Here is a 14,900-nt window from a genome sequence, read left to right as displayed (position 1 = left end):
CAATGACTTGCTTATACTGCTTTATATACTATACACTGAAATGTAAGTACAATATTTATATTCCAATTGATTTCTTTTATACTTATATGGTAAAAATGAGAAAGTAAGCAATTGTTCAGTCATCCTGTGCTGTGACACTTTTATATTTTTAGGTCTGATTTTGTAAGCAGGTAGTTTTTAAGTGAGGTGAAACTTGGGGGTACACAAGACAAATCAGATTCCTGAAAAGATTACATTAGTCTGGAAAGGTTCAGAACCACTGGCACAGGCAACCATAAATTTTGGCATTTCCTAACTTTTGGGTGCTTGGTTTTGCAAGCTTTATAATATTATTTTAATGCAGCTTTTCGTGTGCAGTTTCCTAAGATTTTTAAAAAGCAGAAATTCCGTCATATAGCATCATCCTGACACCCCAATGGTTCATCAGCAGACTTGGAAACTTAGATTCACCTGACAGACCTCTGCCACATGTGATACCAAAGTAATCACAATAGTAGGTTGTCATCATCTATGTGGACCTTCATTAGAGGGGGATGAGACATTTTGCCAGTGAAGTTCACAGATATTTGTGGACAGCAGAGGAATGGTGAGACTCAGGAATCTTGTGTTCCATTATAGGCTCTGGAGAAGAATGTGAACTAGTGGGCACAGGCTCTTCTACCCCCAGACATGACCCCTTTTGCTATATCCTCTCCAATCTGTCCCAGCCCTGACTCTTCCCTAGCCTGGCTCCTTGTCCCAGTCTCCTTACCTAGCTAGTCCCAGTGTCCACTCTTCAGGCTTCTCTCTCATCCAAGTCCCACTCTCCTTGCACAGCAAGTCCTAGTCTCGCCCTCTTTATTCCCAGTCTCCACCTCAGACTCTGTGCCTAGCCATTCCCAGTTCCATCCCTAAATCACCCAGCTCATTGTTCCCAGTCTCCTTGCCCAGCCAGTTCTCATCCCTTACCTCCTGGATCCTCATCTAATTTCAATCACTCCCCCCATGCTTACTGGATCCCAGTTTCCCCATCCCAATTCCTAGACCCCATAGCAGGCTCTTTTTCCCAATACCTCCCCTGCTTCCCTGCAGGTCGAGTTCTTGTCCCCCCTGCATGTGAATCAGGAGCTTTCTCCTTCATAGCAAGGGGGTCATTGAGAGCACAGAAGAGAGAGTCTCTCTGCTCTTAGTTCAGGGACCCAGTATGGCCCACAGCAGCCCAGAACTGCAATGGCAGGGAAGATACTGCTCAGCCCCAGGCTTGAGCATATCCAGAGCAGACAGAATATTCAGGTCATTTAGTTGCTAAAATCTAAGAAGTCCCTAAATTGAGCATGTGAGAACCATGATTATTCAGGGGCTTACAACTGGGCCAACTTTGGGCAGATTTTTTACAGGAATAACAGAATAATTGTCTACAACTAGACTGGACAAAACTCTAGACAATGTGCTGTAGTGAGCAATCCTAACTAACTGGATGACCTACTGGTAATAGGTCTTTTCCAGCTCTTACATCTAGAGATGATGAAAATTCTAACCTTGATTTTCTCAATGGACAACACTGGGTCAGGTTCACAGCACCTCTGAAGTGGTCAGCAAAGCATCTGACAAAGTGCAGACCGCTGAGCTCTGTGTCCACAATTACAGCACAGTACAGTTTAAATCTACGTGTCCATAAGTGACATCTGTCTGTTGCGACAGTTCGTGTTGCTGAACATAGCAATCCTTCCATTGCCTGACACGGTACAAATGCTAGTATCTGTTCACAAGCATCTTATAGCTAAACTAGCTGTGACGAGCAGCTGTTACAACTTTTGGGGGCTGTCCCAAAACAGCAGGGGAGATACATGCTGGGTTATCCCACAGATTAAAAAAATATATATATTTTAAATGGCTGGAAGGGCTTTGGAGACCATGTGTTCTGATTCTTCCAACTGAGCTTTGTGTGTGCCAACAGCATAGCAGGAGAGCAAGGGAAAGTATGTGCCCATTGTTGATATGCTCTGAGGAGAAACACCAGGGAAGTCCAACTGTTTAGAGTGGAGTCCTTCTCCAATGCCTACTACCAATTTCAGTGTGGAATTACCTGAATAATATCACCCCTCAAAAAAGGATAGCCCACAAGAAGCTGGTCTAAAGTTAGCATGAAGATGACATTGTGCCTTCACCCATTAGAAAGCTGCAGTTCAGTGGTGCTGCTGTCAGGGAATTCATAATGCTGGTGCTCATATTAGAATGGAAAGGTTGGATTAACATGGACTCAGTAAGGACACTGAAACTTCTGCAGCTTCCACATCTGTGGAAATGTACCCTGAGAACGGCTCCAAAATCCAAGGTGTGCCATACTTTTACCATTCCTAGTTTGGGATCAGGACAGAAATTCAGAAAAGAGTTGTCCTGGTTAGATGGAAGGGGAGGGATGGAGGGGAGAGGACAGGATCTGGCAAAAACTAAGACAGATCCGTACTGTCACTATGTAAGGCCAAACATGGAGGACTACAGGAAAGCAGAGAGAGTGCTCTCATTGTTCTGGCTAGGGAAATCACCCAGCAAATATCTTCAGGGTTCCGAACCGGAAATATGAGTGGCAAGTTATACAGCCTTGAAGGGGAGCTGGTTACAATTCCCCAGAAGCACTGGAGAGCAGAAAAAGATGGGACTAGTGATACCAATGGAAAGGATGCCACCTTTTCCCTGCCTCTACAATCCACTGCACCCGTACACACAGAGATAGGAGCTAGGCCTTCAAAATCCACAGCTAGGATCCTGCCTCTCTAACAGCAAGGTCTGCTCCACCCTATCAGAGATGGTCAATACTTTCGTGAGAGCCCCCTCATGAAGACAGCCACAAAATTTAAGATGCCGGCATGGGATGCCCTGCTGAATGTCATCTTGCCATAAACGAAGAGCATCTTGTACCTTGAAAGAGCATCAGCAGATGTGCCTAGCAAGCCTGTATAAGTCCGTCAAAGACAGACTTAGATTAGAAGATCTAAGAGGATTAGAGGATTAGAATTCTATGAAAAGTAATTTTATTTAGAACCTTCCAAATTACCAGGATGGGTCTCAGAAATTTTGTTAGCTGGCATCTTTCTCTACTGAGGTAGTGGAGGTTTCTCTCAATGGGAACAGGAAAGCACTACTGCAAAACACAGCTAAGGATTTTTTAAAAACATTTATTTTTTGTGCTTTAGCTCTCTCTGGTCATGGCACAAAATGGCAGTTGGCATCAGAGTTACCCCCCCTGCATGTGCTTTGAGTGAGGCAGGAATTAAACTGGAGAAGCAGAGGGAGTGGGGTTGGGGGCTCAGAGAGTGGGAAAATCCTGGCTGCTGACTGCTCATCATGCGGCTTGCCTGAGCAAGTGAGTGGAAGAAACCCAGCATCTGTGCTGGCATAGACTGAGCTGCACAACTAGAGGGATCAGAACTTTCCCTGGTATTGAACAGGCTGAGAAGATAGAACTGTGTGCTGTTTATCCAAAACACTGGAATTTCACTTGCCAACTCTTTCATAGGGAAAATGTGGAAGCTCAGTGGGCACTATTTGCACTTCAATATTCTTAAGAATCCAAAGCTGGGGATTTTGGCAAGGAAAACTCTAACGCAAAATACGCAGTTTTTAGCTGAGCCAGTTCTCCAGATAAAAAGTATACAAGTCCCCAAGAAAACAGTCCTGCTTAGAAAGAACTTAAAAAAGGGAGAGGAGAAAGTGAAGCCCCAGCCAGTCTGTCACATCCAGTATTTCTTAGTCATAGTTTATTTTAGACACTGTGGTATTAATTGTTCAGCTCTGCAGATGCACTCATATAGACTAGATCTTGACCCACTTTTACTGTAAAGCCCATGGGAAGATGCCCACTGATAAAGGTTAGGTAGAGAGACAGCAGGGATTGCTGATAATTACCCATTCATACAAAAATGCTATTACATGGCCCAGCTAGAGGAACTGTAACTGCATGATCTCACTACTGTTTTCCCTTATATTTCCTCCCCACTTCATTCCTATTGTTTCCATTACGTACTTGTGACTTGTCTTCAATTCAATTTTAAATGACTTCAGGGCAGGCACCAAGTCCTCATATACATTTGTACAGACCTTACATAATAGGACTCTGTGCTCAGCCAGGGCTTTTGAGCACTACAATAAATATAGACTAATACCTTTCATAGACTGAACAGATTGAGAGGGTGAGAATAAGAGAACTTGGGAACAAGAAAAAGAAATAAAGAATCCAAAGAGTTCTATTTCAGCCTTTCCTATGAAGTAGCTGGAAAACAGGCTGCACTGAGTTTACCTATGTTGCATACCTTCATCATAACGATTCATTCGTGTAGAATTTTTGTTTTTAAAACATATGCATTACAGAAACACTGTACCGAGTGGTTAAAACAAAAAATGATTTCACGTATGCAAACAAATATTTCTGGTTTTAACATTCAAGCAGAGCTCGCAAGCAATTTAGTTTGGTAACTTCCATTTTTCAGTTGTAGTGTGTCTGTAGTAGGTACTTTTTTGTGTTTTTAAAAGGTCACCTTAACAAGGTACGGGTGAAGAAAACCTCAACGTTTAGAAAAATCCCTCTCTCCTTGGGGCTTCTGTAGCATCAGGCATTTGGCTTTAGTTTGTCTGCACCCCCTTCTGAGAATCTTCTGGCATAAGTCAGAAACCTGCTGACTCATGATGTACAGCTACTGCTTGGAATACTTTTTTCATAAAAAACACCCCAACCCTACTAAATAAATGCATTCACGTAATAAAAATTGGATTCTCCTAGCTTCCTGATTGGCAAGTTTGTATAGTGAGAGAAAGGAAAAACGGAAAACTAGTTACAACAATGATAAATATGAAACACACTTCATAAGAGTGGTTGCGACTGTAATCTTCTAATGTCACCTCCAATCCCTTAGCACGGTAGTTCCCAAACTTGTTCCGCCGCTTGTGCGGGGAAAGCCCCTGGCAGGCCGGGCCGGTTTGTTTACCTGCCGCGTCCGCAGGTTCGGCTGATCGCGGCTCCCTCTGGCCGCGGTTCGCTGCTCCAGGCCAATGGGAGCTGCTGGAAGCGGCGCGGGCTGAGGGACGTACTGGCCGCCGCTTTCAGCAGCTCCCATTGGCCTGGAGCGGCGAACCGTGGCCAGTGGGAGCTGCGATCGGCTGAACCTGGGAACGTGACAGGTAAACAAACCTGCCCGGCCCGCCAGGGGCTTTCCCCGCACAAACAGCGGAACAAGTTTGGGAACCACTGCCTTAGCACAATGCAGAAAGCTGGGGTAAGCAGTGTGTATATGCTAGAAGTATGGGAAAATACAGGGCATCAGAGCTACCCCTGGGCTTCAAATCACTGTGGAGTTGGACTGAAATATAGCTTTTAGAGTTGAGCCAGAAACGCTTTTGTAAATAAAAGTCGCAAAAAGGCTAAGATCCCAAATTATTTACAGAATATTTGGAGAGAGTTTTTTTTAAATTACAAATACATTTAAAGCAACCCTTAAAGTATCAATCTCCCTTTTACCTACCATAACAAAATAAAAGATAATCAAGCAAATTCTGAAATCATTAATCTATTATTTTTTACTTTGGCAAAACTCCCATTGAATTCCACAGAAGTTTCATCATAACAAGAACCTCAGTATATTTGGCTCAGTAAGAACTTCTTGTTCATACAGCTGTTTTCATCATAGGATCTCAAAGTGCTTTACAGACATTAACTTACTATGCCTCAGATCAGTCCTATGTGGCAAGATGTCATTTTACCCAAGACAGAAAGGTAGCTGACACTTTTGGAATGGGATGCAGCTGTTCAGACACCATCCTTTAATGGTGCACAGTAGGTTAGGGAAGGGAATGGAAAAACACCATATCAAATTGAAAACTGCAGGGGCAATTAGTGAGGTAGAATGTAATTATCCAAGTCAGAATTGGGGAGGCACATCAGGGTTAACACAACAGCTTTCATGAAAAATGTGGCATGAAATCTTAGATTACCGCAAGTGAGGACGACTGTGGTTGTATGCCTTATTTGAGTACTTTACCTTGCAAGGCCTGTGTTCAAGGTTTCATATTTCCCCCTGCAAGAGTTAATGACATGACAGTTCAAAAGCAGGGCAGGGAGAGATGATGAATGGATGTGCCTTAGTTCTTGCAGGTGGGTTGGGAGAGTCTGAATTCAAGTCTTTGCAAGGATAGAAAAGAGGAATTTATTTTTAAGATTTTTTTTTGTCAGGAACCCCAATTATCTGCATTTTTCTAAGTCTGCAAATGTATCCAGTTACTGATTTTGAGACAGCTGAGCCTACTGCACAGCAGAAAGCTGTAGGCCAAACAGGAGAAAGGATGGAATTTTTCCAGAATCTGGCTCCCCTTCAAACTTGTGGAGTCACCATTCCACGATCAAAGCCATTGATGGACACTGTGGAACAGCCTTAGGGGGCATAGCCCATCCGTGCACCCCAAGAACAGCAATGGGCCAATAAATATCACTCATCCATGCAGATTACTCTTGTGTTTCCAAGAGTGATTTGCCTGGAGGTTAGGAATGGATAAGATAGGGACACATATTAACACTACTTTTGCAGAAAGTAAAAACTTTGCATTAGGGCTATTCCTATAATGGCCAGAATTTGGCTGTTGGAGTATTTCTGCTGGCTGCAGTGTACTTCCAAATTTAGCAGCTGTTACACTGGCCAAGCTGTGTGATGTTTATGTGGCAGTGTTGCAAAGGAAAGCCAGTAATTGAGAGTTCATACAACACTCACCAGTGTCACCAGGCAACATAACGTGCAGGGCTTTTAAACAGCGAACATTTGATTTAAAGTTTTTAGAAGCCTAACTGCAGGCCATTCCCAGATCAAACCTGCCAGCACATTTAACACAAGATGCAAAAGGGCAGGCAGAAAATTGAGAGAAAGGGTTTGAATTATATATGGAAAAGCAAAATGGCAACAATGGAGAAATCAAAGCTCCTATCATAGAATCTCAGGGTTGGAAGGGACCTCAGGAGGTCATCCAGTCCAAACCCCTGCTCAAAGCAGGACCAATTGCCAATTTTTGCCCCAGATCCCTGGATGGCCCCCTCAAGGGTTGAACTCACAACCCTGGGTTTAGCAGGCCAATACTCAAACCACTGAGCTATCCCTCCCCCCAATGTTGGTTTATATCATATGAAGAATATAAAACCAACAACCTGTTTAATAACCATCAGGTTTATTAGTTCTTTAGCTTCCATTCTAGTAATGCTAGACTGCAGCCCAAACAAACGTGAGACACTGGCCCAAGTAAGAGGTAATCTGTCTGAACTGGAACAGGCATGCGGAGCTGTTGCTGCTTGTAACGGGTAGAGGCTGTCTTATTGTGCTCGTTAGCTACGGCTCTCTGTGGGGCAGATAGCTATTGATTGTGAGGGACAGGGGATTAAATAGCTTGTCACCCCTCTAATCTGTCGTAGTTGAAAGCACAACCCCTGAATGGGATAAAGGGAAGAGGGATGGCAAATATAGTCTCTTTCAACCAGAAGATTAGTGCATAGGGTCTAGAACAATGCTGGAGCTCAAAGAGGAGAGAACTGTGTGGGTCTCCAGGGCTCCTGAGAGGATGCCAAGAATTAAAAGGCTAATATCTCTGTAGGACAACAAAAATAAAGTTCAGGGCCACCCCACATAGCATGGTACAAGTGCCAGCATCTTACTGATAAAAGAACAGAAGAAGGAACCTTCAGACTTCCCTGATATTTCTCCATGAAACCTTAATAGCTTTCATCAAACTAAAGCTAAATTAGACTTTAGTAGCAGCCAAGATAGCAACAAAAATAGATACAAGTTTGATTTTAAATATGGCCTTGTTTGTACTTCAAACTCAAACCGTTGTTTTAAGGCTGCAAATTGGCCACTGAAATGTAAAGGGCTGCTTGGTTTTGGCAGGTAATTAAAACCTTTGGTGAAGACCGCAGGTATGTCAACAAAAAAATGACTTAAAACCTGTTTGTTAAAGGGGGAGAATAGAAGAGAGAGCTGTTGTATTTATAGGGTGCATTATGTCATTTTGTGTTTGTGGGGAGAAGGCACTGGGTGTCAGAGAGGATACTATTTTTTAGCAGGGGAATGATTTGGTCTGCTGGTTCTAAGGTACTGTGTGTTCACACCTATTTCTTAGCTGCAGTTATAGCCGATCCCAGCATAAGCAGAGGGCTGGCAGCCCCAGAGGAAGTACAGACTTCACTTTTTCCTTCTTTCAAACTTTTTGCTGTTTGTAAATCACTTAGGATCTACAACTTTACCTGTACCTGTTTTGCCCTCTTTTGTTCTGATCCTCATCTGTGTTCCTCGTCTGGCACAAAATAAACAACATTGGATTGCTTGTTTCATTTGCTTCCTTCAGTAACATCAACACAATTCCAGGACAAATTCATTCGAAGTATAAGAAGCCCAAACATTTGAAAGTATGGAAATGCACAGCTAAGGCACTAAAACAATCAATTCTAACCCACCAGCTCTAGAAACAGGGACTGGTTGGTCAACTTGTATTCCTTCTACTGGATAGTGCCACATCAACAGAACAAAAACAGCGAAGGACCGTTCATTAATGATGGCTATTATCTCTCTCTTTAATTTCCTAATAATTGACTGGTGGCTTTGCATTTTAAATGAGATATTTAGGCACCAGAAAATCAAAGTAGGCCAATTTTTAGCCCTAAACTACTTGAGTATCTCTCTTTAAAACCTATACATTGAATCAAATGGTCAAATTATTAACCTTAGCCACTACCAGTACCACCCCTTTGTGAGCAAGATTAACTTTTTCCAAGTGAGGTGACTATATCCTAGATCCTTATGACTGCACCTGTTGTGCAAGGAGTTTCTTGCTCCCAAGTAATTCCTGTGGGGTTTTTGTGTGTGCGTGTGTTTGTTTTAAAGAAGAGAGAGAGAGAGAGAGTCACTTCCTTCCTCCCCACACTTGGAATGTTAAGACTCCTTGATTGCACATTTTGTGATTCAATTGATGTCATGGTTACATGTCACCATCCTGACTGAGATATCTGATGAACTGTTGGCCAAGGGGCAGGGTAGCTTTAATCATCTCTGAAGGACATCTGAAATATGGTAGCCCTGGCACAGGGATAACAGGGAGTGGAAAAAGAGGAATGGGAGCAGGGAGGAAGAAATAATCAATGAGTTAGAACTGAAAGATGGGACTCACAAGCCCTAAACAGAATTTAGCTGGATTCTTGAAGGCATGTAGAGTGGAAGGCTCCCTGAAGTCTTCACTGTGACGTACGCAGCACTTCTGGATTAGGTAAATTCTAAGGAATGTGGTGACTCTTGCACTACTAAAGCAAATACTGTGGATTGACTTCAGTTTCTGTAACTGTTCAAGGATTTACTGCAAAATCCGAATTATTCAGCATGTTAAAAAAGCAAAAAACTGTTTTATAGCGAAATTACTTGGATATACCGCACACAGTAATAAGTGCAAACGATGCAATACTGGTTTTGTTCTGAATGTCTGGCATTGGACAGTCATTCTGTTACCAATAAAGTGCAACTCGTAAACAATGTCGTTCTGGACCTAGAGGGATGAATTTTGACACTACTCGCTCAATTTCTTCCCCACTGGCAACCAACAGCACACCTCTTTGTTCTCATAATTCTCATCATTAACAATCAACACTGGATTTCTGACTTGCACCAACAGAACGCTAACTGCAAAGGGGAAAACACTCTAGACCCGCCAAAAATAGCACACAAATTAGAGGGTTTCTTCTCTTTATAAGCTGTCAAGTTTATCTCACAATAGTTGTATGGGCTTCTTAGTGGCTCTTCTATCAGGAGAGGTAGCATTGCCCAGTGGCTGGGATGCCAGTCTGGTAAGCAGGAGTCCTGGGGTTTCATTCCCAACAGGGACTGTTCCTTACCATGTGTGAACCATGTGCACAGCGCAACCAGGCTCTGATCTCAGTTGGAGTCCCTAGACGCTACAGTAGTAACAATAATAAAAACAAGAGAAGCACCATCTTTTCCTTAAAGCAGCCTAAACATGTTTTCCACCATACACACACTTCAGTGAGAAAAGCAAGGTATGCAAGCAGCTTGGATGGCAGTCTTGTTGGAACACTGTGTTATAAAAGGACACACTCAAAATAAACATTACTTCATTGAACAGCAAGCATGTCCCAAACAGACTAAAATAACAGTAATGATCAAGCTTGCTTTATACAGCACCAACATCATGTATGCAGAAAAAAAATGGAGATGTTTAAAAATCCATGTTCCTTCTGTACACTAAGCAAGCAAATGAGCCTTTCTGTACATGGTGTTCCTCCAACACATCCAAAAGAGTAAGCTGCTCCCGACAACCAAAAGCAAAGATTAAACAACATTAGCCAGTATTGGCTGGTAAAAAATATCAGCATACAGTAGAGAATGGGTTGGTAATTCAATTACTAGAATGCTGTCTACAGAAATTAGCAACATGATTTTTACATGGGATGGCAAATGAGGTTCAAAGCAAATGTTTAAAGACAAACTAATACACTTCAACAAACAGTAAGAACAGGAATACAGCCAAGAACTGGGAGAACAGAACTGGTTTGTGCAGAGCAGACTGAACCACGTAAGCTATGTTCACAAAAAACCCAAGGCACATACTGTGAAGTAAGAATTAGCATCAACCATCATCATCAAATACACAGTCTACTGAGAACTGTTGCACCAACCAGAGAGACCACAGCTGACTGAGTTGCATTAGGTATCATGTAGTGGAGTTTCCAGATCTCACTCAATTCTGAAAGTCCATGAATCTCTGGGGTGGCCCCATTGGCAGTGGCAGGTAGGGTTAGGGCATGCACCTCTTCATGCATCAAGGGACAGTTTGGGAGCATGACATGTCAGTGTGTTTCTTTCTATCCCAGTGACATGGCCAAAGAGCATGCAATACCACTTTTGAATATAATGAACAATTGAAGGAAGGCCAGATCTCTGGGAGATTATGTTGTTTTGCACAAAGTCAAACCACATTATACTCAGGATTTGGTGCTGACAGCATAAATGGAATGCCTCTAGCTGCTCCAAGCCTGCCTGTAAGAGGGCCCAGGTATCTTATCCATATAGCAATATAAGTAGTATCCAGATCTGATAGATCCCAAACTTTGTGTTAGTGCAAAGACGTTTCTGCATCCATAAAAAAGACTTGGACTTCATGCAGGAGGCAGTGAGACCTATTAGCTAAAGTTTGCTGTGACTATGTGAACTCTGCTTGCAGCCTCATCAACACTCTCCACACTCTGTGTGAAATGTCACAGTACTTGACAACCAGACCCCACCCCAGCACTGGAGTTCTGGTGGCCCAGCTCTGGGGTGACAGACCTTGGTCTTCTGCCATGAGGTGTTCAACCCCATAGTGCGCGTGGCACCTTGGATATCTTGAAGGGCGGGGCTGAAATTATCTGACTTCTCCACAAGCAAGCGTGTAGTCTTGGCATAATCTTGGTTGGTGAACACTTCTTGACCAACCTTAAGTGTGACATTTGGAGGGCACGTCCTAATATCTAATCGATAGCTCGACAGAATACTACTGAGGCGAGAATGAATCACTGCTACACACAATGTGTGGAAACACATCAAAAGCCATGTACTGATGCACACTCTTGCACTGGTACCGGTGTGAAGATTGTGCACCAGATGTAGCAGAACATCTGGAATGCCAACTCTTTTCAGTGAGAGACAAAGGACTGAATCAAAAGACACTCCGATGTTGATATATGCCACATGAAGTGGGTAGTTAAATTCTTGGTGCTGCTCAGCTCACACGGAAGCTGAAGGGTAAGGACATGGTCTGTTGTCCACCACCCAACAGTAAAACCTGACAGCTGTGACAATTATGTCTTAAGGAGCGGCTGCATCCTTCCAACCAGAGCGTGAGAAAAAAACTTTCCAGGGACAGATAACAGTGGGGTTGGCTAGTAGCTGCCACACTCAGTGTGAGATCCTTTGCCCCTGTACAGGGACACTGTGACGCCATCTTTCCATTCTGCTAGTACTTTGCCCGATGCCCACACTTCTAAGAACAGCTGATGCAGGCTGATGCTCATGCATGGGTGGAATACTATCAGGTCCAGCAGCACATCAATTCCATAATTTTTGGATGGGATTTTGTACTTCCTCAATTGATGAGGATCAGTGTTTGTCCCTGCATCTGCAGCTATGCAGTTTGCTAGGTCACATAGCTCTGGACAGTAGTCGGCAAGTGTGTGGTTCAGCACATCTTCATAATGTGTTTTCCATCTGTCCAGGACATCATTCGTTCATGAACAGGGAGAGCCATCTGGTTTCATGATGGGGATGTTAAAGATCAGTTCATGGCTGCCAGCTAGGTGTATGATGGCTCAGTAGGCAGGCAGCAGATTGTTGCGTTTTAGGCTGTCTTCGGCTTTGTCGGCCAGGGAGTTGGTGTAGATCTCAGGGTCATGTTTTGCCATGACCCGGAAAATGCCTTTCAGCTGTTTACATTCTTGGACATTTCACTACTTGTGTGCTTCTGCATTTTTCACAAATATATCAAAGTCCTATTCAGAAAGCCAAGGTTTCTTGTGTGATGGTCTGAAGCGGATTGTTTCAGCGGCAGCATGTGATATAGCGTTATGTATGCCACTCCAGGAGATCTCCATGTGATCCTCAACAGCCTGTGTGTACATCACAGTGTCAACAGGATCCTCATATAGATGCTGGATATTGTACTTTTGGTGGGCATCTGGCTTGCAAGGTGTTGGAGATGTTGGAAGATGCAGTGAGAATTGAGTGACATCTAGTCTATGGTCTCAGTTTGCTGGTGTGTCTGCACTGCCAAATGAAACCCATTGAGATTTCATTATGGAGCAATTTCTGTTGAGGATATGGTCAATTTCTTTCATACCACATCCATTATTTGAAATACAAGTCCAGTGACGATTGTTACGGAATCTAAACCAGGACCCCATAACAGACAAAAGCTCAGTGACACACCATGTCAAAAGCCAGGTGGCAGTGTCATTTGGTGAACCTGAACCAAAAGGACCTATCACGGTTTCATACGCAGTTCAGTTGCAGCCAGTCACAGGACTAAAATTTCCAAGCAGTAGCAGTGTGTTGTGGTAGACTTGATTGGATTTTTGCTGCTAGTTGGTGGTAGAATGCATCCTTTTCTGCAGGTCCATAGATGCGTAGGCCACAACGACAGACAGATATTCATGATGATGTAGGAGCCCAGCATAGTAAAAGCATGGAGAAATGGGTTTCCAGGTGGTTAAAGTCTGTGCTGGGAGTTGTCTAATAATGAGTGTCACACCTTGAGTTTGGTGTGGACCACTGGAGAGGAGGATGGTGCTCCTTTCACAGTAACTTGATCACTCTGTGGCAGACATGCCTCGGTGGTGCTGATGATTATGATCCTATAACGAGTGAGTTCTTTGACAAGAGCTGCCCTGCACCCAGTTCTGTTCAGTGTTGACATTTGCCATACGGTGATATGGAATGTGCCTCTGAGGGCTGTTTTAGACTTCAGAAAGTTGGGGTCATCAAGGCTGCACTTTGCCTAAGCGGGATTGGGGTCATACCCGTCCTGTGCATGCAGAACACATCCCTCCTCCTGGAGCCAGTAATAGCTTAGGCTTTCACCCTGGTGCTGTTGTCGCGGTCTGTCATGGCCAGATGCCCCTTCATGAGACTATAGCTCCTTGGGAGATTTAGTGGGGGGGGTATTTTTGGGAGTACCATCCCCCTTACAAGGAACTCTTCCATCAGATGCCATTGGTTCCGGAGGTTCCAAAAAAGTATTCAGAAATCATCATTCAGCAGGTAGAAACCAAAGAATCTCTTGGAAGAAAAATCCCTGGGAAACAAAATTCCCCACTCACTAGCACTTACAACCCAAGCTGGGGTTTTGTGTATAGTCTATAAGTCTCACAGATAAAGTATTGGAGAAAAACTTGTCTTAGTGAAAGTAACCAATCACTAGCGTACACCCCTTAACCCCTGCAGATCACATATTGTGTAGGGTAGAAAAGACTTCAAGAACAGACAATCAGTTATACTAGGAACGCTTCAACTCCTGTAGACCAAATTGTTTACAAAGTCCTACCCAAGGTGTAAACATCAGGTATTCAAAACGTTATTTCATTAGTCCGATCCCTCATTCATGATATCCATGTTCTAATGAAAACCAGAATCAACAGAGTGAGGTAAAACCTATTGACAGAAACCAGAAATTGGAGTTTCAAAAACATGTTCATGATAATGTGTGCGCACTTCATCTACACAGGGAATTACACAAATTGCAGTATGGGCATATTTTTTGCCGATACCAAATTCTACAAATGTGGGCCTAAATCTTTACACAGTATAACAACACAAATATAGAGACATTCCCACCCAGTTCAGAAAAACTACTCTCAGTACAGACAACAGCCTTGTTTTTCAAACCTCTACAGGTAATAGCTCTGCACTGCTGACATACTCATTCACTTCCCCAATTTACCGAATCCTAGGTTGTTAATCACAAGAGCAGATACAGCGGCTAAAGTAGGAAGCTTCATCTGGACTAGATGACCTGTCGAGGTCCCCTCCAATCCTACTTTTCTGTGATTCTATGATTCACTGCCAAGGGACCATAAAGCTTTTAGAGCAGAGTGGAAATTTGCACCCTTTGAAGTGTACAGCGAGAAAGGCGTGGATGCGGTGAGGGAAAAGGGACTCTTCCTTAGACATTAGAAGGTCACAGCATGATGCCAATGCCATTTTTGTCACAGCACCCTAGCTAGTGTGGCGTTCTTCTTAGTCATTCCAAAGAGATGTCTGTTGACATGATTTATTAAGTGCCATCTAGCAGCACATTGAGAAACACAGAAAAACTGGGAGAGACACTAAACTTCGCTTAGGCTTGTAAGAGTTCCACAG

At 43.3% G+C, this 14,900-nt stretch overlaps 1 protein-coding gene across 15 annotated transcripts in view; it reads right to left on the bottom strand.

The window, feature by feature from the left end:
* The window catches only part of ARHGAP26 (Rho GTPase activating protein 26), a 327,129-nt gene that overhangs the window by 70,520 nt on the left and 241,709 nt on the right, over positions 1 to 14,900 (bottom strand). Inside the window, exon 21 of one of the 15 annotated variants that reach the window (XR_012160234.1) lies at positions 14,086 to 14,192. The exons of 12 other annotated variants lie outside the window; for them this stretch is intronic. Coding sequence is in view for 1 of the 3 variants with exons in the window: in XM_073355715.1 (XP_073211816.1) it covers positions 14,141 to 14,192 (52 nt within the window). In the remaining 2 variants the exon portion in view is untranslated. Of the gene's footprint in view, positions 1 to 7,211; positions 14,193 to 14,900 lie in introns of those variants that run through there. 2 more of the 15 variants (XM_073355715.1, XR_012160236.1) reach the window with 2 other exon arrangements.

The sequence above is a fragment of the Lepidochelys kempii genome, chromosome 8, assembly GCF_965140265.1.
Source record: "Lepidochelys kempii isolate rLepKem1 chromosome 8, rLepKem1.hap2, whole genome shotgun sequence".
NCBI classification, from domain to species: Eukaryota; Metazoa; Chordata; order Testudines; family Cheloniidae; genus Lepidochelys; species Lepidochelys kempii.
This window is presented reverse-complemented; position numbering and strand designations above follow the sequence as displayed.